This window comes from Anomaloglossus baeobatrachus, chromosome 11 (genome assembly GCF_048569485.1).
Source record: "Anomaloglossus baeobatrachus isolate aAnoBae1 chromosome 11, aAnoBae1.hap1, whole genome shotgun sequence".
Lineage (NCBI taxonomy): Eukaryota > Metazoa > Chordata > Amphibia > Anura > Aromobatidae > Anomaloglossus > Anomaloglossus baeobatrachus.
This window is the reverse complement of record NC_134363.1, coordinates 54,975,374-54,998,742: the sequence shown is the minus strand read 5'-3', so window position 1 is coordinate 54,998,742 and position 23,369 is coordinate 54,975,374. Positions and strand designations below refer to the sequence as shown.

Here is a 23,369-nt window from a genome sequence, read left to right as displayed (position 1 = left end):
GTTGCAACACAGGATATTCCGGATAATGGGTAAGCCCCAATCAAGTTCCCAAGAAATTCAAGCTGTCCTGCAGGCTCAGGGTGCATCAGTGTCAGTGCGAACTATCCATTCACATCTGAATGAAATGAGACCCAGGAGGACCCCACTGCTGACAGAGACATAAAAAAGCTAGACTTCAGTTTGCCAAAATGTACGTGAGTAACGCAAAATCCTTCTAGCAAAGCATCTTGTGGACAGATGAGATCAAGATGAAGCTTTTTGGTAAAGCACATATGTGGCGCCCCTGAGGCTTCCGTCGCCACAGGTCATTGCACCCCACCTGCGGTGTGATGCCCATTCTGGGAGAGGAAGGGAGTGAACTCCGGTCCCCTGGTAAATCCACACTACACCCATTGCTAGGGACACACAGGACCAGGGAAAGTGGCAGGCAACCCTCCCATGCTGCATGCTGGGAGGGGCCGTAAGACCCATCCCTGCTCCCATAGGTTACTGCTTAGCAACTGGGGAGGTGGGAGGAGCCAAGGAGAGCAGACAGAGATAGGAAGGTCAAGTTTAGTCAGTTAGCTCGGGGAGTGAGAGAGTGAGGAGTGAGCATGTAGTTGGAGAAGAAGAACGAGAGACAGGAGGGAGGAGGAGGCCTGCTGGAAGCAGGCAAGAAGGAGAAAGAAGAGAAGGAAAGAAAGGGTCGCAGGGCCGCGGGTAGTCCTGTAGGTACCATGAGCAGTCCTTGTTGGGTACCGAAGCCGAGGGCCCAGAGGCGCTACGAGTAGCTGCAGGCTGCGGTGGCCTGGTCCACAGTGACATCGGTGGAGTGATTAAGCTGCGACAGGGGACGGTCCCTAGAGACTGGAGGAGTGCAAAGACAATCTCCAAACAGTAAAAACCGAGGCCCAGGGACGTTGCAAGCTCCCAGGGCCAGAACCCATAGCAGACCTTCAGAAAAGGGGTAATCAGCCGACAGGTGACCCCCCAGCCTGGAGGCTGTAGTGGAGGCCAAGCCAGGGCCATCCAAACTCGGGCAAGGCTAGTGAAGACAGCAGAGAAGGAGACACTAAGAGAGAGGGTACCGGATTTCACCCTCTGAATCACCCAGAAGACGGAGGTCCCTGACAGCGGTCCCAGCAGTCCAAGGGTCCTGCCTGCCTAACAAGAACTGTGAGTAAAGAACTTGAACTGCACCTCTGAAGTTGCCTCAGTTATTTCATCTGCATAGACATTCACAAGCACCAACTGTGCCCCGGGCATTGCTCCACCTGTGGGGAGCAGTACCACCATTACTGCCACTTCATCACCCCGGAGGCCTTACACAGCAGCGGTGGCTTATTAGCCGCATACCACAGGTGGCGTCACGAACACAAACTTTAACTTAAGCCACATATTCAACTGATACCCACCAGGGCCACGGAGCCGGGCCCAGCCACCACTGACTACCACCGGACTAGTCCGGCCCGACACCGGGTGTCCCACAGCTCTGGGGTGGGCGAGTCAACTTTGGCGTCACGAACAGGATTTCGTGCCCGGTCTAACCGGGTACTGTGTGCCTGGAGAACCGTGTGACAGACTGTGTACTTTACTGCGAAACCGCCGCCATTAGCGCTGCTGAGAGCGGGAAGAAGGGGGGCGTGCAAGAAGAAAGGGCGCAAAGAGAAGCCCCGCCCCCTTGTCCAAGAAAAGCGCGCGAAGCGGTGCCCGCCATAGAAAGCGGAAGAAGAAGCGGTGGCGACCAAATAAGCTGGCCGGCTGGCAGAAAAAGCTTAAACGCCCGATCAACAGACAAAGAACAAGAAAATGTACCTGATATTAAGTGGAGCGGTGCCGGCCGTGATGGGCTGGGCGCCAGTCTGGCGCCAGTTGCTAGTACAGCCTCCGGCCCCGCCTCCGAGAAGGAAAAGGGAGCAGCCGAGTGGCGTGGTCGAGCACTCGAGCAGTGTTCCAGGCAGCATTCCCCAGGCCGGAAGCATGGCGGAGAAGCTGCAGCAAGGTGCACCAGGGACCGGAGGAGAGGATCCCGAGCTGGACCTGCTGAGAGAGGAAGTGCGAGTCCTGGCCCGGAGGCTGAGCAGCGTGGAGGTGGAAGCGGACCGGCAGAGAGAGACACCGCTGATACCGGAAGGCCTGGGCCGGTGGATGGATGCCGCGGAGCAGCAAAAGGGTGAGCTAACTGAATCCCCGATCCGTCCGGACCAATGGCCCCGCCACGCGCCCCTGACCCGCCACTTCACCGACCCCCTGGCCTCCCCCGCCGGACCCGCTGACGCCCGGTGGGGCACCGGAGGCCTGCCTGAGACCCCCGCAGACGGAGCCTGGGGAGGGGTGGACCCTGAACCACTAGTGGGCCCCCTGCCGAGTCCCCCTGTGAGCCTCCTGGGAATGGCATCCCCGGGAGTGAACTGGGACGCGGCGCCCATAGAAACCAAGGGACTGCAGCGGCCGCTGCGCCCCAAGGAAACTCCCCTGGCCAACGAGCTGACGTGCCGGAGGCTGGTGGTCAAGTACCAGCGGGAGCGGGAACTCCGGGAAGAGAAAAGAAGGGCCCGAGAAGTCGCCAATCTGGCCTCCAAGGAAGAGGTCAGGAAGGCCCTGAAGAGAACTGAGTGCCCGGTGAAACGGGGCACCGTAGTCGATTTCCGGCAGAAAGGTGGCTGGGGCTTCATCCGGGAGCCTGGCCTGGGCAAGGATGGGTTTGTAGCCCGGAGAGACATTGAGGAGCACCTGCCCAGAGGCCACCCAGGGCGCGACGCCAAGCCGGGTGATGAGGTGGAGTATACCCGGCTGATGGGGGACCGCGGGTGGTATGCGCTGCATGTGCACATTGTGCAGGAAGAAGCGGCCCCAGAAGAGCCAGAGTGGCGCCGCACAGCACAAGAGCGCAGCATCTCCCCAAGCAGCAGCGCCACCTCAAGACAGACCCAGGCCGCAGAACATTGCAGCCGGCCTGCAACAGTTACCCAGGAGACGCAGACCAGGATCTCCATGGCGCGTGTGATGCAGGGTGCCCGGCCAAAGCAGGGCCCTAGAGACCACAGCAATAGCCCCCTGCAGACAAGCAGCCCTCTACAGCAGCGCCGTGCAACGCCTACAGGCAGCCCCACTCCAACCCAGGCTGCAGGACAGCGCGGAAGGTCAGGGACCAGTGCTCAAGGGACCCAGACGATGATCTCGTCAGCGTACCTGCTGCCAGGAGCCATGCCGGAGTGGGATCCTGACATCTATCCTCGAGAGTAAGGAAGATGAAGAGCTGCCAAGCTGTACATAGCCCCTCATTCTTTTTGAAGAAGTCCCTCGTGTTTTGCCCCTGATTCTTTTCGAAGATGACACCCCTTCCTACTGTGCTGCCCCTGATTCTTTTTGAAGACGTCACCCCCATGTTATGTGTTACCGGGCCACTGAACTGGAATGTGGGCCCCGGTGGAAGTGTATGTGTTGTGTCCTACCAGGCCACTGGACTTAGTGGCTGGTATGTTGTTGATATGTCTTACGTAACCAGGCCATTGGACTTAATGGCTGGTTGATGATGTCACTTTTGTCTGATTGAAAGAAACGAACTGCCGGGCTACTGGACTTGTAGTAGCCAAAAATGTAATTAGTTGCACCCGTTGTGCCCCCTACCAGAATTATGGGGGATTTGCCAAACCGTGCAATGGACTGGAAGTGCACACTTAGAGTTTTCTTTATAAGAAGTTCGCAACGTTCATGATATGTGCCTCCCATAAAGGGAAGAAATGTTTTACTGTTTTATGTTATTGCATACAAAAATGTTTTTGCAGTTTCTCCACATGTTTTTGTTGTTTTTCAGCCCGAGGACGTGCTGGGATTTGCTGTGGGGGAGTGTGGCGCCCCTGAGGCTTCCGTCGCCACAGGTCATTGCACCCCACCTGCGGTGTGATGCCCATTCTGGGAGAGGAAGGGAGTGAACTCCGGTCCCCTGGTAAATCCACACTACACCCATTGCTAGGGACACACAGGACCAGGGAAAGTGGCAGGCAACCCTCCCATGCTGCATGCTGGGAGGGGCCGTAAGACCCATCCCTGCTCCCATAGGTTACTGCTTAGCAACTGGGGAGGTGGGGGAGCCAAGGAGAGCAGACAGAGATAGGAAGGTCAAGTTTAGTCAGTTAGCTCGGGGAGTGAGAGAGTGAGGAGTGAGCATGTAGTTGGAGAAGAAGAACGAGAGACAGGAGGGAGGAGGAGGCCTGCTGGAAGCAGGCAAGAAGGAGAAAGAAGAGAAGGAAAGAAAGGGTCGCAGGGCCGCGGGTAGTCCTGTAGGTACCACGAGCAGTCCTTGTTGGGTACCGAAGCCGAGGGCCCAGAGGCGCTACGAGTAGCTGCAGGCTGCGGTGGCCTGGTCCACAGTGACATCGGTGGAGTGATTAAGCTGCGACAGGGGACGGTCCCTAGAGACTGGAGGAGTGCAAAGACAATCTCCAAACAGTAAAAACCGAGGCCCAGGGACGTTGCAAGCTCCCAGGGCCAGAACCCATAGCAGACCTTCAGAAAAGGGGTAATCAGCCGACAGGTGACCCCCCAGCCTGGAGGCTGTAGTGGAGGCCAAGCCAGGGCCATCCAAACTCGGGCAAGGCTAGTGAAGACAGCAGAGAAGGAGACACTAAGAGAGAGGGTACCGGATTTCACCCTCTGAATCACCCAGAAGACGGAGGTCCCTGACAGCGGTCCCAGCAGTCCAAGGGTCCTGCCTGCCTAACAAGAACTGTGAGTAAAGAACTTGAACTGCACCTCTGAAGTTGCCTCAGTTATTTCATCTGCATAGACATTCACAAGCACCAACTGTGCCCCGGGCATTGCTCCACCTGTGGGGAGCAGTACCACCATTGCTGCCACTTCATCACCCCGGAGGCCTTACACAGCAGCGGCGGCTTATTAGCCGCATACCACAGGTGGCGTCACGAACACAAACTTTAACTTAAGCCACATATTCAACTGACACCCACCAGGGCCACGGAGCCGGGCCCAGCCACCACTGACTACCACCGGACTAGTCCGGCCCGGCACCGGGTGTCCCACAGCTCTGGGGTGGGCGAGTCACATAATTCTACGGTTTACCAAAAATGGAATGAGAGCTACAAAGAAAATAACACAGGACCTACAGTCACATATGGTGGAAGTCAGAGATGTTTTGGGGTTGTTTTGCTGCCTCTGGCACTGGTGGTCTTGACTGTGTGTAAGACATCATGAAATCTGAAGATTACCAATGCATTTTTGGTCACAATGTAGTGCCAGTTTCAGAAACCTGGGTTTGCCTCCTAGGTCATTGGTCTTCAAGCAGGACAATGACCCCAACCACATACTTCAAGAAGCCCCCAGAAATGGATGGAAACAAAGCGCTACATAGTTCTGAAGTGTCAGCAATGAGTTCGGAGCTAAATGGGATTATGTTTGTTTGGAGCAGCATTCAGGGTTCATAATAGGCTTTAAAGGTCCATTTACACTGCACCATCACTGCGAACAAGAAAAACTCATTGCACAATAATTGTGCTGTCTAAGGCTATGTGCGCACGTTGCGTACTAGCCCTGCAGAAATTTCTGCAGCGATCTGAAGAGCACACGTGCGCTTCAAACCGCTGCAGAAAATGTCCGTAGAAAAAAAAAAAAAGCCGATTCCATGCGCTCTGCCTGCAGCTCCTGCCATAGACCGAGCAGGAGCTGCCGGCAAAGCGCACGGAAGAAGGGACATGTCACTTCTTAGAACGCAGCGCTTCGGGCAGCAGCCAAAGCGCTGCGCTCTAAGACGCCTCATGCGCACGGCCCCTGCACAATCTCCATAGACTGTGCAGGGGACGCAGGACGCATGCAGTTACGCTGCGCTACAAAGCGCAGCGTAACTGCATGTATTTACGCAACGTGCGCACATAGCCTTAAAATTATGACAATCTTTTGCGCTATACAAAAGATCTTCATTCTCCGCAGCGCATTGTCCTGTGTAAGAACTTGCGCTGTAGAAAACAATGGCAGCCTATGCGCCTTGAACGATTTATTACAGACCACTCAGTCCATTTCTGAATCGCGGTCAGCCTGCTTGCACAGGATATTAAATGACCACTGAGCTGAAAGCATGTTTACTGTCAACGGTCGTTTCACAGTTAACATTGTGCAGTGTAAATGCTCCTTGGGTCTATAATAATGGCTAGAAATCCAACATCTGTGCCCATGGGTCTCTTTATATCATGGGGACTCTGTGGATAGTAGAAAATTGGTGTTCCTAGTCTGAACCTCAGGCTTGGGGTACCCTAGCCATCCCTAGTATCAGAGATACCCCTGAAATTGGAGATGTCTGCGTCTCCTTCCTGGGCCTGCTCCTGCACAGTCCTGAACTTGTACCACCTACCCAAGGGGGGTTGGGAATGGGAAAGGAGTGTAATTAGCCACACAAATAGACTGACAGGGGACACCAAAACTCTGTCACACAGCAAATACAGAGGTATAAGACAATAAAAGATAAGGAGTAGGGATGATCGAATACCTCAAATATTTGGCTTCGCGAATATCCGACGAATAGGTCGCCGCTATGCGAATATTCGATGTGCAATGTAAGTCTATGGGAAGCCCGAATAGTTCTGAATAGTTGTAATTCTGGTTTCCCATAGACTTACATTGCGCATCGAAAATTCTCGAATAGCGGCGACCTATTCGGCAAATATTCGCAAAGCCGAATATTTGTGGTATTCGATCATCCCTAATAAGGAAGAAAACAAGAGCAGGGAGGGAACAAGACGAAGAACACCAGGCGCAGGTTACTTTCTCTCCAGCAAATCTGGGACTTAACAGCACACAGACCAACACAGCAGAAACTATAGTCGGCATGGGTGGAACATCTCCTCCAACCTAAGTATGAGAGGAGCAGATGTGATAAGATTCTTTACATGTGATCCCAGAAGCCTAACAGGCAGGCTAGCCTCTTGTCAATAAGATTGAAATGTCTTTAGGAAATATAGAAATTTAGGAGATGTAAGATAAATGATCTATGGAAAATTGTGAGTGTATGTACAATTAGTGAGTGTTTCGCTGGATAAACATACTGTATATGGAGAAGATATCAGTATAATATGGTCAGTAGCGCAATGAATTGCTCATGTTTATGCCTCTTTTCTGAAAGTACAGCTGGAAGAGGAGAGCACTATCTTGCTAAAGGGCCTCAGCTGCTTGACCCATCTTAAGTGTGCGTGGGAAACCTACGTAAGCAAGATAAATGGAGCAAAAAAGATCAACACTAAAAACAAGCTGTCCCTCCCGCAGAACACAAGGTATCATCTCCAGTGTTCGTAATTCATGCTAATTAGGGCCTTTAAAGGGCTAATTTTGTTTCTTTACTAATTAAAACTATTGAAAGACCAAGAAGGGAAAGTTTTGGAATTATAGAAGCCCCAGGATGGATAGACATGTTAATGATGAAAAAGTTTGCTGCTGGCTGCTGTCTTTCTAATTGCTGACCAATAAAGTCTCAGATGTGCTCTATGGGAGACAAGTCAAGAGACCTCTAGGATAAAGAGGACATATTAAGGCCATGTGCCCACGTGGCGTTTTTATTTTTGTGTGTTTTTCTAGTGTTTTTCCTTGCTTATTTTAATCAAAAAGGCCCTGTGCGCACGCTGCGGATTTACCGAGGATTTTGCTGCAAAAAATGTGTCTAACATTGCTGCAGTCATTACCCAGCAAATCCTATGGGTTTTAAAAAATGCTGTGCACAGACTGCGTTATTTTATACCCGCGGATTTTCCGCTGCGGAATTAATGAACATGTCACTTCTTTTCCGCAGGTACCTGCGTTTTTTGCCATAGATAATGGTAAAAACCGCAGGGACCTATTTGTGGTAAATCCGCGGCAAACGGCGGCAAAACTGGTTTTACTGCGTTTTTTTGTCACAGGTGCGGGATTCTTTTAGATGGTCCGACTGTTTCTTAAGAAAAAGTCACTTTCTAGTGCGCACATAGCCTAAAAGCAAGGAAAAACATCCCAGCAAAGTCGATGAGAATCGTCACTTGCTGTGTCCACGTTGCTTCTTTTTTCCTTGCAGTTTTTGCTGCTGAAAAAAGAAACAGCATGTCAATCCTGCATTTTTCCTGCTTTTTTTCATCAATTGACTTCAATGAAGTCAGTGAAAAATGCAGGAAAAAATACATGTGTAATGCCCACGTTGCTTTTTTTGTTCATTATTGTGCATTTTTTTATGTCACTGGGGTTCCCTACAGCCATTTCTTCATGTCACGGTCTTTACAGCTGTACCTTGCTGCAGGGAACTCCGGTGACATCACAAGGTGAATCGAGTTAGTGCTGGCGGATCACTGGGGTTTCCTGCAGATCCGCCGGCATGAACTCGGTTCACTTTGTGACGTCACCGGGGTTCCCTGCACCCGGGCCACATAGACATTTTCTCATCTCGCAGTCTTTACCTCGGGACCTTGCTGCAGAGAACACCGGTGACGTAGGTGCCCTGGTGTGTGAGGCGATCCATACCTCAGTAACCCTGGGTGGTCATGGTAATGACGCAGGGTTACTATAGCAGCATTCTGGACCCTGTGATCGCATTACAGGGACCCGATCGTCAGTGAGAGGTGATCAATTCCTCTCCCTGCTTCCTGAATGCTGCGATGGCATTGATCGCAGCATTCAGGGAGTTAAACTGTCGGGCTCCACTCCAGGCAGCAAGATCCGGGTCCCAGCTGTAAGATCAGTCAGTGACCCAGTGGTGATCGTGGGGGTACAGCACCTGAACCCCCCGTGATATCCATGATTAAAAAAACTGGCATGTTGAAAAATAGATCCTGGGAGTAACAGCAATCTGTTGGCATACCTGAAATGATGGCTAGAAGGGTCCAGCTACAGTTAATTATGCCACCACACAGCATAATCCCAGGATTAGGACCTTTGTGATGCTCCCTCATGAAAGTCTCTTCAAGGCCTCCCGCTATCGCTCTCAAAGGTTATCTGTCAAATTTCCTGGACTGGCTCTTGTGATGTCTGCTTCTGTTTCCTGGGTACTATTTTGTTCATTCTGTGGGTAGCACTGGTAAGGGAGGAGATGTCAAGACCAGAGGCTCTAGGTGGCGCAGACTTGGTCCAGCCTCAGAGGTTAGTGGTGCAATCCAGTCTGGTAGTATAGGTGTGTGTTGTACAGTTGGAGTAATCATCTTTCTCTTGTGACCAATGGGACAGCACCACACATTACTGAAACTCCCAGCTTATTGTAAGGAGTTGTCAGATATAGTCTATATTACCCCGTTTTAACGCCTGCCTGGATCCACAGACTCAGACGGGCTGTAATGGACAGGCTAGAGGGAAACCACTCACCAAGCAGGACCCCTAGAACCCTGAAACCCTTTAACCCCTATACAGGGATTTGGAATTACACAGGGCCCTGGAGATCACTACCTCTGGAAGGCTGCAGTCTGAGAGAGTAGTCGTCAGGCAGGGTCAATCCAGGAATTGCAGAACAGGGACAGAATCGGCAGGCAAGGACGTAATCAGAAACAAGCAGAAGTCAAATCTGGATCGGGCAGCGAGGTACATAAACAGCAGGCAGGAGGGTAGTCAGGAAACACGCAGAAGTCAGAACACCAGAATCACTAAACAGAACAGGGCGGAACAGGAACCAGAATATCAGAACTATCTCTGGCAGTGGTCAGCAGACAGGCCCCTCCTTAAGAAAGGTGTGGTGTCTTTCCATTGGCTGCAGCTGAATGGTGGTATCTTCAGCTGGGAGACACCCGCCACCTACAGTCAGCCAGTGGTACTGCAGATCCCAAGGAAACCCAGCCCAGTGGATGATCGGAGCCTGCGCCCACCAGCGCTGTTGGCATTGGCTCCTTTCCTATCACCAGCACTATCCACGGCAGGAACACGGCATCACCTGGCGATCGGAGTACAAGTCGCTGCAGCGGACTCCGGTGGTGACGTAGCACCCGTTCACTTTTCTTGCTCAGCTCCTGTTCTGCCTATTTGATTCCCGATCTAACCTTGGCCTGTTTTCTGACAACTCTTCTGATTTCTGATTTTGTCCCTGACTTTGCCCTCCTGGTAAGACCTTGCATGACGAATTTCTTGCCACTACCTTGCTCCACCAGACAGCAGCCTATTGAATGTCTACCAACCCAGGGGCCCCTGTGTAAGTCCATGTCATTGTATAGGGATTAAAGGGTGAAGGCCAGAGCAGACCCTGGAATCTAGAAGATGGAGTAACTAGCGCAGAGTCTGACCATGGAAGCACTATTAAGAGCTGCCAGGCTATCAAGAACAGTGCCTAGATGTCACAATAATGGTACAGTAATGGAGGAAACATAGCAATGGAGGCTGGAATAGAAGTGAATTCTCTTCAGCAATGAGTCACGCTTTTATTTTGGATGCAAAGTTAGCCGAAGATTGTTCTGGACTTCATGTGGGCAACGCTATGAAGACTCCTTCAACTTTCTGCAACAATCTGTCGGTTTCTGAGATTGGTTTCAATCCAATTATCATCTCCCCTGCTCAGTTGCCTGATGCTTACAACTTTTGTCTACGTTTTAAAATCAGACCAATCCTGCAGTACATTGCTAATCCCAATCCCCCAAAATAAATCCCTTATTGTGAAATACATTTTTCCTCAATTTCCTTCTGTAAATGGCTGTATCCCACAGTACATTGCTCCTCTCCTCCGTTGTACCTACTGCCCCATCCTGCAGTATATTGCTTCTCTTAGGCCCCTTTCACACTGCGTTCCCCTTCCCGCTCAGTGGTCCCGTCGGGCCTTCCGTCCAAATCCCCCCCACAAAATGGGTTTCAGGCGCATGCGCCGACGGGGTCATTGATTATAATGGTGCAGACTGAGCCACCGTGTGCTCTGTCCTGCACCATTTTTGGGCGTATACGCTTACTGGTACTGGAGGCGGACACCAAGACGCAGTCTACTACGTCTTGGTATCTGCCTCCAGTAGGCACGACAGAACACGTGGTCACTCCAACTGCACCATTATAGTCAATGACCCCGTCTGCACATGCATCCAAAACCCTTTTTGTGGGGGGTTCGGACGGAAGCTCCAATGGGACCACTGAACGGAGGTCAAAACTCAGTGTGAAAGGGGCCTTATCTCTGCTATATGGTGTCATGCAGTACATCGCTCCTCTCAGCCCCTTTATACAGACTTCCATCCTTCTACACATCACTCTTCTCAGCCCCACTAACTATGTCTCTCAATTCAGACCTTCCATATAACAGTACCATTTTGCAGTACATTCCTCCTCTCATACCCTATTTATAGAGTATCATTCATCATATCAAAATGACAGCATGCATACATTAAAGTGACTCATTGCTGGAATCAAAGCCTCTGCCCTTACACCATGCTGCACTCAGCTTACATAGCAAAAACCTGGTGACAGATTTCCTTTAATATTCCTAAGGGCAAACTTAGTAATACTTACTTCCTTGGAAGTCACTGAAACAGTGTAGCACAGCCTGCTGTGTTGTTTCTGTAATCCCATGTATGTAAGGTTGCAGGATGTATACAGGCACTTCTGTCTCAACCATTAATGGCTGACATGACAATGCTGCTTTAAGAATATTAGAAAGGTATTTAGGAGAATAAATCTTGTTCCAGTAACTTAAGAATTTTTGTATGGATTAGTACTAAGGCAGGTATAGAGATGTGTGTGGCCTCCACTGTATAGTCAGGATGCTGTGCTGGGACTGCAGGCTGCTGTGCTGGGGCTGCGGGCTGCTGTGCTGGGGCTGCTGTGTTGAGGCTGCGGGCTACTGTGCTGAGGCTGTGGGCTGCTGTGCTGAGGACTGCTGTGCTGATGCTGCAGGCTGCTGTGCTGGGGCTGCATGCTGCGGGCTGCTGTGCTTGGGCTGCGGGCTGCTGTGCTGGGGCTGCTGTGTTGAGGCTGCGGGCTACTGTGCTGAGGCTGTGGGCTGCTGTGCTGAGGACTGCTGTGCTGATGCTGCAGGCTGCTGTGCTGGGGCTGCATGCTGCGGGCTGCTGTGCTTGGGCTGCGGGCTGCTGTGCTGGGGCTGTTGTGTTGAGGCTGCAGGCTACTGTGCTGAGGCTGTGGGCTGCTGTGCTGAGGACTGCTGTGCTGATGCTGCAGGCTGCTGTGCTGGGGCTGCAGGCTGCTGTGCTGAGGTTGCATGCTGCGGGCTGCTGTGCTTGGGCTGCGGGCTGCTGTGCTGAGGCTGCGGGCTGCCATGCTGGGGCTGAGGGCTGCGGGTTGCCGTGCTGAGGCTGCGGGCTGCCGTGCTGGGGCTGAGGGCTGCGGGTTGCCGGGCTGGGGCTGCGGGTTGCCGTGCTGGGATTGTAGGTTGCCGTGCTGGGGCTGAGGGCTGCGGGTTGCCGTGCTGGGGCTGCGGGTTGCTGTGCTGGGATTGTGGGTTGCCGTGCTGGGGCTGGGGCTGCGGGGGCCATCCTGGAAATGTCCTATTCCCTTTTCTATACCTTTTAGTGTATATTAATGTCACCAGTGACAACTGACAACTAAATTTGTATCGTCCGTATGCATCATAAAAGGAAAAGTGTATGACATATAGTTAACTATTCTATCATCAAATAGGTTGTCAACTGAGTGGTCACTGCTGCCTGTGAACAACCAACTTGCTGTGCACCAGAGACAGCAGCAGAGAATACAAGATGCCGTATCAGCAGGAGGTTATATCCACTGGTAAGTGAGCGGTTGTGATACGTCAGGTTAGGCCTTGGTCAAACGAGCACATAAATTGGCCGTGTGTAATGCTAGAAAATCTTGCATTGCACTCAGACTAATGTTACTCAATGAGGCAGGTCATATCTGCAATTTTTATCTTATCTAACTTGGATCACGCACACCCATACAAGTCTATCGGTGCTTGTGCAACATTGGACTGCATTTATGATATCTGAGGGCAGTCTGATATATACGCCTAGACAGGCAATGGAGAAGATGGAGAAATTAATCTCTCCATCTTTTCTGCACCTATGATCCGATTCTCGCATGCGAGAGTTCAGTACTCGGATCAGTATCAGTATTATAGACACTGAATGAATATGACCCCCAATATCTATGCCGATGAGTAAATGGAAGATACACATTCTTTATTGCTGTGACACATGATGTATAATATTTATTCAGCCTATATTACTGGGAGAGACACACACAGCTCACATCCAGCCTATATTACTGGAGAGACACATAGACCTCACATCCAGCCTATATTACTGGGAGAGACACACACACAGCTCACATCCAGCCTATATTACTGGAGAGACACATAGACCTCACATCCAGCCTATATTACTGGGAGAGACACACACACAGCTCACATCCAGCCTATATTACTGGAGAGACACATAGATCTCACATCCAGCCTATACTACTGGGAGAGACAAACACAGCTCACATCCAGCCTATATTACTGGGAGAGACACACACACAGCTCACATCCAGCCTATATCACTGGAGAGACACATAGATCTCACATCCAGCCTATACTACTGGGAGAGACAAACACAGCTCACATCCAGCCTATACTACTGGAGAGACACATAGATCTCACATCCAGCCTATATTACTGGGAGAGACACACACACAGCTCACATCCAGCCTATATTACTGGAGAGACACATAGTTCTCACATCCAGCCTATATTACTGGGAGAGACACAGACAATCCATCCAGCCTATATTACTGGGAGACACACAGACCTCACATCCAGCCTATATTACTGGGAGAGACACACAGACCTCACATCCAGCCTATATTACTGGGAGAGACACACAGCTCACATCCAGCTTATATTACTGGGAGAGACACACAGACCTCACAACCAGACTATATTACTGGGAGAGACACACAGCTCACATCCAGCCTATATTACTGGGAGAGACACACAGCTCACATCCAGCCTATATTACTGGGAAAGACACACAGATCTTACATCCAGCCTATATTACTGGGAGAGACACACAGATCTTACATCCAGCCTATATTACTGGGAGAGACACCCAAACCTCACATCCAGCCTATATTACTGGGAGAGACACATAGATCTCACATCCAGCCTATATTACTGGGAGAGACACAGACAATCCATCCAGCCTATATTACTGGGAGACACACAGACCTCACATCCAGCCTATATTACTGGGAGAGACACACAGCTCACATCCAGCCTATATTACTGGAAGAGACACAGACCTCCCATCTAGCCTATATTACTGGGAAAAACACATAGACCTTACATCCAGCCTATATTACACAGCTCACATCCAGCCTATATTACTGGGAGAAACACACAGAGCTCACATCCAGCCTCTATTACTGGGAGACACACACAGCTCACATTGAGCTTATATTAGTGGATGACACACAGAGCTCACATCCAGCCTATATTACTGAGAGAGACACACAGACCTCACATCTAGCCTATATTACTGGGACACACACACAGACTTCAGATCCAGCCTATATTACTGGGAGAGACACTAAGAGCTCACATTCAGCCTATGTTACTTGAAGAGACACACAGAACTCATATCCAGCCTATATTACTGGGAGAGACAAACACAGCTGAAATCCAGTCTATATTACTGGGAGCGACACCCATATCTCACATCCAGCCTATATTACTGGGAGAGACACACAGAGCTCACATCCAGCCTATATTACTGGGAGAGACACACAGAGCTCACATCCAGCCTATATTACTGGGAGACACACACAGACCTCACATCCAGCCTATATTACTGGGAGAGACACAGAGCTCACATCCAGCCTATATTACTGGGAGAGACACACAGACCTCACATCCAGCCTATATTACTGGGAGAGACACAGAGCTCACATCCAGCCTATATTACTGGGAGAGACAGAGCTCACATCCAGCCTATATTACTGGGAGAGACACACAGAGCTCACATCCAGCCTATATTACTGGGAGAGACACACAGAGCTGACATCCGGCCTATATTACTGGGAGAGACACACAGCTCACATCCAGCCTATATTACTGGGAGAGATACAGAGACCTCACATCCAGCCTATATTACTGGAAGATATGCAAAACAAGAATGCCGCGGAGACACCATCACATGTTTCTCAACGCTGACAGGAAACTAGCCAGGTCTTTCACCGGGAAGGAACAAGCACGGGAAGGGCAGTCTCCAGTCAAGGAAACCGCCTATACCAAAACATGGTATCCATCCACCATGTTTTGTGTTAGGCGGTTTCCTTGGCTGGAGACTGCCCTTCCCGTGGTTGTTCCTTCCCGGTGAAAGACCTGGCTAGTTTCCTGCCAGCGTTGAGAAACATTTGACGGTGTCTCCGCGGCATTCTTGTTTTGCATAATTTCCCAGGGGGCCTTGTTCTAGTGTCGCTGCGTTGAGAAACACGTGTGTAACACCTGCCTGGATAAACAGACTCAGGTAGGATGTAATGGACAGACTAGAGGGAAGCCCCTCACCAAGCAGGACCCCAGAACCCTGAAACCCTTTAACCCCTATACAGGGATTTGGAATTACACAGGGAACTGGAGATCTCTACCTGTGGAAAGCTGCAGTCCGATGAGAGTAGTCGTCAGGCAGGGTCAAACCAGGAACAGCAGAACAGGGACAGAATCGGCAGGCAAAGGCGTAAACAGAAAACGTAGCAGAGGTCAGATCCGGGTCGGGCAGCGAGGTACAAAACAGCAGGCAGAAGGGTAGTCAGAAACAAGCAAGTCAGCACACAGGAATCACAAAACAAACAGCACATGAGCCAGAATCAGAACTATCTCTGGCAGAGGCCAGCAGACAGGAGGGGGAATAAGAAGGGTGTGGTGTCTTCCTATTAGCTGACAGCTGTAGCTGAATGATGGTACTACAGCTGGGAGACACCCGCCACCTACAGTCAGCCAGCGGCACTGCAGATCCCAAGATAACCCAGCCCAGTGGATGATCGGAGCCTGCGCCCACCGGTGCTGCTGGCATCGACTCCTCTCCCATCACCAGCACCATCCACGGCAGGAACACTGCGTCGCCTGGCGATCGGAGCAGAAGTCGCTGGAGCAGACTCCGGCGGTGACGTAACAACGTGATGGTGTCTCTGCCATGTTGGATGTTTATCTCCCCGAGGTCAACCATCCTTACCTATATATTACTGGGAAAGACACACACAGCTGACATCCAGTCTCTATTACTGGGAGAGACACACAGAGCTCACATCCAGCCTATATTACTGGGAGAGACACACAGCTCACATCCAGCCTATATTACTGGGAGAGACACACAGAGCTCACATCCAGTCTCTATTACTGGGAGAGACACACAGCTCACATCCAGCCTATATTACTGGGAGAGACACACAGATCTTACATCCAGCCTATATTACTGGGAGAGACACACAGATCTTACATCCAGCCTATATTACTGGGAGAGACACCCAAACCTCACATCCAGCCTATATTACTGGGAGAGACACATAGATCTCACATCCAGCCTATATTACTGGGAGAGACACAGACAATCCATCCAGCCTATATTACTGGGAGACACACAGACCTCACATCCAGCCTATATTACTGGGAGAGACACACAGCTCACATCCAGCCTATATTACTGGAAGAGACACAGACCTCACATCTAGCCTATATTACTGGGAAAAACACATAGACCTTACATCCAGCCTATATTACACAGCTCACATCCAGCCTATATTACTGGGAGAAACACACAGAGCTCACATCCAGCCTCTATTACTGGGAGACACACACAGCTCACATCGAGCTTATATTAGTGGATGACACACAGAGCTCACATCCAGCCTATATTACTGAGAGAGACACACAGACCTCACATCTAGCCTATATTACTGGGACACACACACAGACTTCAGATCCAGCCTATATTACTGGGAGAGACACTAAGAGCTCACATTCAGCCTATGTTACTTGAAGAGACACACAGAACTCATATCCAGCCTATATTACTGGGAGAGACAAACACAGCTGAAATCCAGTCTATATTACTGGGAGCGACACCCATATCTCACATCCAGCCTATATTACTGGGAGAGACACACAGAGCTCACATCCAGCCTATATTACTGGGAGAGACACACAGAGCTCACATCCAGCCTATATTACTGGGAGACACACACAGACCTCACATCCAGCCTATATTACTGGGAGAGACACAGAGCTCACATCCAGCCTATATTACTGGGAGAGACAGAGCTCACATCCAGCCTATATTACTGGGAGAGACACACAGAGCTCACATCCAGCCTATATTACTGGGAGAGACACACAGAGCTGACATCCGGCCTATATTACTGGGAGAGACACACAGCTCACATCCAGCCTATATTACTGGGAGAGATACAGAGACCTCACATCCAGCCTATATTACTGGAAGATATGCAAAACAAGAATGCCGCGGAGACACCATCACATGTTTCTCAACGCTGACAGGAAACTAGCCAGGTCTTTCACCGGGAAGGAACAAGCACGGGAAGGGCAGTCTCCAGTCAAGGAAACCGCCTATACCAAAACATGGTATCCATCCACCATGTTTTGTGTTAGGCGGTTTCCTTGGCTGGAGACTGCCCTTCCCGTGGTTGTTCCTTCCCGGTGAAAGACCTGGCTAGTTTCCTGCCAGCGTTGAGAAACATTTGACGGTGTCTCCGCGGCATTCTTGTTTTGCATAATTTCCCAGGGGGCCTTGTTCTAGTGTCGCTGCGTTGAGAAACACGTGTGTAACACCTGCCTGGATAAACAGACTCAGGTAGGATGTAATGGACAGACTAGAGGGAAGCCCCTCACCAAGCAGGACCCCAGAACCCTGAAACCCTTTAACCCCTATACAGGGATTTGGAATTACACAGGGAACTGGAGATCTCTACCTGTGGAAAGCTGCAGTCCGATGAGAGTAGTCGTCAGGCAGGGTCAAACCAGGAACAGCAGAACAGGGACAGAATCGGCAGGCAAAGGCGTAAACAGAAAACGTAGCAGAGGTCAGATCCGGGTCGGGCAGCGAGGTACAAAACAGCAGGCAGAAGGGTAGTCAGAAACAAGCAAGTCAGCACACAGGAATCACAAAACAAACAGCACATGAGCCAGAATCAGAACTATCTCTGGCAGAGGCCAGCAGACAGGAGGGGGAATAAGAAGGGTGTGGTGTCTTCCTATTAGCTGACAGCTGTAGCTGAATGATGGTACTACAGCTGGGAGACACCCGCCACCTACAGTCAGCCAGCGGCACTGCAGATCCCAAGATAACCCAGCCCAGTGGATGATCGGAGCCTGCGCCCACCGGTGCTGCTGGCATCGACTCCTCTCCCATCACCAGCACCATCCACGGCAGGAACACTGCGTCGCCTGGCGATCGGAGCAGAAGTCGCTGGAGCAGACTCCGGCGGTGACGTAACAACGTGATGGTGTCTCTGCCATGTTGGATGTTTATCTCCCCGAGGTCAACCATCCTTACCTATATATTACTGGGAAAGACACACACAGCTGACATCCAGTCTCTATTACTGGGAGAGACACACAGAGCTCACATCCAGCCTATATTACTGGGAGAGACACACAGCTCACATCCAGCCTATATTACTGGGAGAGACACACAGAGCTCACATCCAGTCTCTATTACTGGGAGAGACACACAGCTCACATCCAGCCTGTATTACTGGGAGAGACACACAGACCTCACATCCAGCCTATATTACTGGGAGGACACACAGACCTCACATCCAGCCTACATTACTGGGAGAGACACACAGAGCTCACATCCAGCCTATATTACTGTGAGAGACACACAGAGCTCACATCCAGCCTATATTACTGGGAGAGACACACAGACCTCACATCCAGCCTATATTACTGGGAGAGACACACAGATCTCACATCCAGCCTATATTACTGGGAGAGACACACATACCTCACATACAGCCTATATTACTGGGAGACACACAGAGCTCACATCCAGCCTATATTACTGGGAGGACACACAGACCTCACATCCAGCCTACATTACTGGGAGAGACACACAGAGCTCACATCCAGCCTATATTACTGTGAGAGACACACAGAGCTCACATCCAGCCTATATTACTGGGAGACACACAGATCTCACATCCAGCCTATATTACTGGGAGAGACACACAGATCTCACATCCAGCCTATATTACTGGGAGAGACACACATACCTCACATACAGCCTATATTACTGGGAGACACACAGAGCTCACATCCAGCCTATAATACTGGGAGAGACACACAGAGCTCACATCCAGTCTATATTACTGGGAGAGACACACAGAGCTCACATCCAGCCTATATTACTGGGAGAGACACACAGAGCTCACATCCAGTCTATATTACTGGGGGAGACACACAGAGCTCACATCCAGCCTATATTACTGGGGGAGACACACAGAGCTCACATCCAGCCTATATTACTGGGGGAGACACACAGAGCTCACATCCAGCCTATATTACTGGGAGAGACACACAGAGCTCACATCCAGCCTATATTACTGGGAGAGACACACAGAGCTCACATCCAGCCTATATTACTGGGAGAGACACACAGAGCTCACATCCAGCCTATATTACTGGGAGAGACACACAGACCTTACATCCAGCCTATATTACTGGGAGAGACACAGAGCTCACATCCAGCCTATAATACTGGGAGAGACACTCCCACAAGAGAAAAAATTGATACTTAGATCAGGCAGCATATTTCGTACCAGGCTGAAAAAGCTTAAAGGAAAAGATTGCTTGCTGAGACTTATGGCAATTTTATTAACTAAAGGTAACCACTGACATATGTAAGAAGGTTTCCACAGTGGTCAAGACAATTTTAGTAAAATTGCACCACATCCCCTATGCTATTCCAATTCATGCATATTACCAATAATCCGTGTGCTGCATCCTATGATACGTGTGGCTTAGTTTGCTATTATAGATGTCATTACCGTGATTCACATCTCTTTTTTCCATGATGCAATTTTATTTAGGTTATTTCCAGAGGAAGGCTGCTTGTTGGCTCCACTCATGAGACAGTTAAGATCTCACTTCTCCACTCAAAAACTTCTCCTGACGATTTTATCCTACGTCTTGATCGTTTCCATGTGGTCTGGGGAAAACATCTGCACTGTCGTATCAGGGATTCTGTGGCCTCACATCAAACTGGTGCATCTGAAGCCTCCACCAATCTAGTCTTACTCTGGAGTGTAGTAAAAGGGATGACAAATACTTTAGAAGGATTGTCCAATTGATGTCCGAATAGTACAATAGGTCATCAGTATGAGATTGGTGGGGATTCGACACTCAGCATCCCCCATCTTATGAGCGAAACCCGCTGTGGACTACTGCTGGTCCTCAACCATTACATGCGTCCATCCATTGCCGGTGTAGGTTTTAGTTGATCGGTGAGGGTGCCTAACTTCTACCGATCTCATATTTATGCGCTATCACATCCCCCAATGGTTTATCACTACGTACTGCAGTTATATCATAGATAGTAGTATAGATATGATGACATTTAAATATATTCCTGTTCCATTGCCTTCTATGTGTAATCTTTGGTATTTTTTATTTTACTCTTTCACACTGTTTGGATTTTACGTTTTGGAAATTTTAACAGTTTGGAGATTTTGACAAATGAGAATCAGGGTATGTGCACGGTTAATATTAGCTTGTAAATTTAAATGCAATTTTTGCTAAGATCAAGCAAGGATTATTCTGTGGGGGTGTTCTTTTTTCCCTGTATGACACTGACAAATCATAATCAGGAGGCATCATGCAGGGGAAAACAAATAACATGCCACCAAAGAATGATAGGTCTGTCTGTCATTACATGTCCAGGTCTATCTGATCTCACTGACAAAACCTACTGTGATGATAAGTGGTGGAGCAGAACCGTGTGTCATTACAAAATCATATTGCAGCTCTCCATTTACGGTAGTCAATGTAGGGGAGAAGGTATAGAACATAGCTGACAGTGCTGTGAGAGGAGAACTGCAAGAGGTGTTGGTAACGACACACAGCTCTGCTCTTCTTCCCTATCCTGGTAGGGCAGGGCTGTTACAATACATGTCTTTCCATATCATACAGAGAAAATGAGTTTTAAGCTTTTCTGGAGTAAAAGTAACCACCACTATACTCTCCTTTTACAGTGGTCAGTGTGGGAGAGGGGGGGTAGAGAACAGAGCTGACAGAGCTGTAAGAAGAGAGCTAGCAGAGGTGTTTGTAACAACACACAGCTCTGCTATTCCCCCCATCCTGGTAGTAATCACAGAAGACTCCAAGACTCCAGCAGTAAAATCAGTGAGGGCAGCGCTGTGACATTACCGGTCTTTTCATATCATACAGAGATTATCAGTTTTAAGCTTTTATGGCATAAAAGTAACCACCCCTATACTCTCTTTTTTATAGTGGTCAGGTTGGGAGAGGGCGTAGAGAACAGAGCTGACAGTGCAGTGAGAGGAGAGCTGCAAGAGGTGTTGGTAACGACACACAGCTCTGCTCTTCCCCCCCATCCTGGTAGTAATCACAGAAGACTCCAGCAGTAACGTCAGTGAGGAGGGCAGCGCTGTGACATTACATGTCTTTGCATATCATACAGAGAAAATCAGTTTTAAGCTTTGCTAGAGTAAAAGTAACCACCCCTATACTCTTTTTACGGTGGTCACTGTGGGAGAGGGGAGTAGAGAACAGAGCTGACAGTGCTGTGAGAGGAGAGCTGCAAGAGGTTTTTGTAACAACACACAGCTCTGCTCTTCTCCCCTATCCTGGTAGTAATCACAGAAGATGCCAGCAGTAACGTCAGTGAGGAGGGCAGGGCTGTGACATTACCGGTCTTTCTATATCATAAAGTGAAAATCAGTTTTACGTTTTCTGGAGTAAAAGTAACCTTCTCTATAGATGAATCTCTGCTAACACCTCCATGGGCTTCCATACACTAAGTACCGTACCCCTAGAGGGGAGCATTTATAATCACATTAAATTGGATGGTGAGGGGTCCATGATACATTTAGGAGGCTCAGTAGAACATACCAACCTACTTGGGGCTTGTCAGATTTGGTTTGGTTTTTTTTTCATCATTACTGTAGCTTTCAAATCTTTGGGGAGTTTCCAGTTCTTGCGGTTACACGGTACTTTGTAACACTTGTGCCAGTGATAGCCATTTCATTTTTTTTTTTTTTTTAACTACGGTAAATGACATACTCTGCAAATTACCAGCACTTTCAGTCCACTGGGGACCTCTTTGCAAACATCCAAATAGTGAGTGTACACCTTTTTGGCTCAAGGAAGTGGGAAATACTTGTATATTACAGCAGTACACCGCAAGCAAAAATGTAACATGTGGAATATTCTGTTATTGCATAAATGATTCTCCAGATGCATTTTGGTGTAGAACTGAATATAGTCTCAAGTAAGAGCTGCAGAAATAGCCCCCAAAATAATGTAAAATATATTTGGTCTCTGTACATTTGTTGGTCACATGTAGTGACTAGACAAATAGACAGGGCAGCCACGTGACATTAAGTTACTGCCGATTGCATGCCCAAAGGAGTAGACTGTATATAGAAGCAGCTGAAAATTATATAAGATATTGGATCTTAATGGGAACCTGTCAGGTCCAATATGCATGCAGTGCGACGAGCAGTTCTGTGTACATATTGCTAATCCCTGCCTAACCCTCCCTGTATACACTAGCATAGATAAAGAGATCTGGGCCGTACTATTCGCTACTCGCACGAAAAGCACGGCTTTCGGGTTATTTGCTACTTAGCGGGTATTTCCCATTGACTTACATTGCGCCCGCTACTCGTAATGAATATGCGAGCAGCGGACATTACCCGCTAACAGCAAAAAGAGTACGAATAGTCAACTAATCACTCAACACAATATATATATATATATATATATATATATATATATATATATATATATATATATATATATATATATATATATATATATATATATATATATATATATATATATATATATATATATATATATATGTATTTCTATAATATGGCACCTATCACACACTCCTGTGAACACCAGCCAAGGGTTTGTCATTCATAAGAGCAGTCATGATAGGCATTGGGGTCTTGTGCAGACCCCCGCCTGTCATGACAACACATCAGAGTGCAGCAATTGCTGCACACTTAGGCCCCTTTCACACATCAGTTTTTTGCCATCAGTCACAATGCGTCAAATTGTGGAAGAAAAAACCCCAAAAAAAAAAAACAGATCTAGCGACCGATGCCACTGGGTCCGTTTTGTTCTCATCGACTTGTATTAGGGACGGATGGCCTCACGTTTCATCAGTCGTTCGACGAATCCTTTGAAAAATGTTTGTCCGTCGGACAGAGACAACGGCCACAGTAATGTTTGTCTACGTCAAAAAAACGGA

At 49.1% G+C, this 23,369-nt stretch overlaps 1 protein-coding gene across 1 annotated transcript in view; it reads left to right on the top strand.

Annotated features, from left to right (window-relative positions):
• Window positions 1–20,503, top strand: part of KASH5 (KASH domain containing 5) — a 145,771-nt gene extending 125,268 nt beyond the window's left edge. The window contains exons 16-18 of the mRNA XM_075327914.1: window positions 7,117–7,259; window positions 12,535–12,642; window positions 19,957–20,503. Coding sequence (XP_075184029.1) covers window positions 7,117–7,259; window positions 12,535–12,642; window positions 19,957–20,158 — 453 coding nt within the window. The 3' untranslated portion in view covers window positions 20,159–20,503. The remainder of the gene's footprint in view (window positions 1–7,116; window positions 7,260–12,534; window positions 12,643–19,956) is intronic.
• The last annotated feature ends 2,866 nt before the right edge of the window (window positions 20,504–23,369 follow it).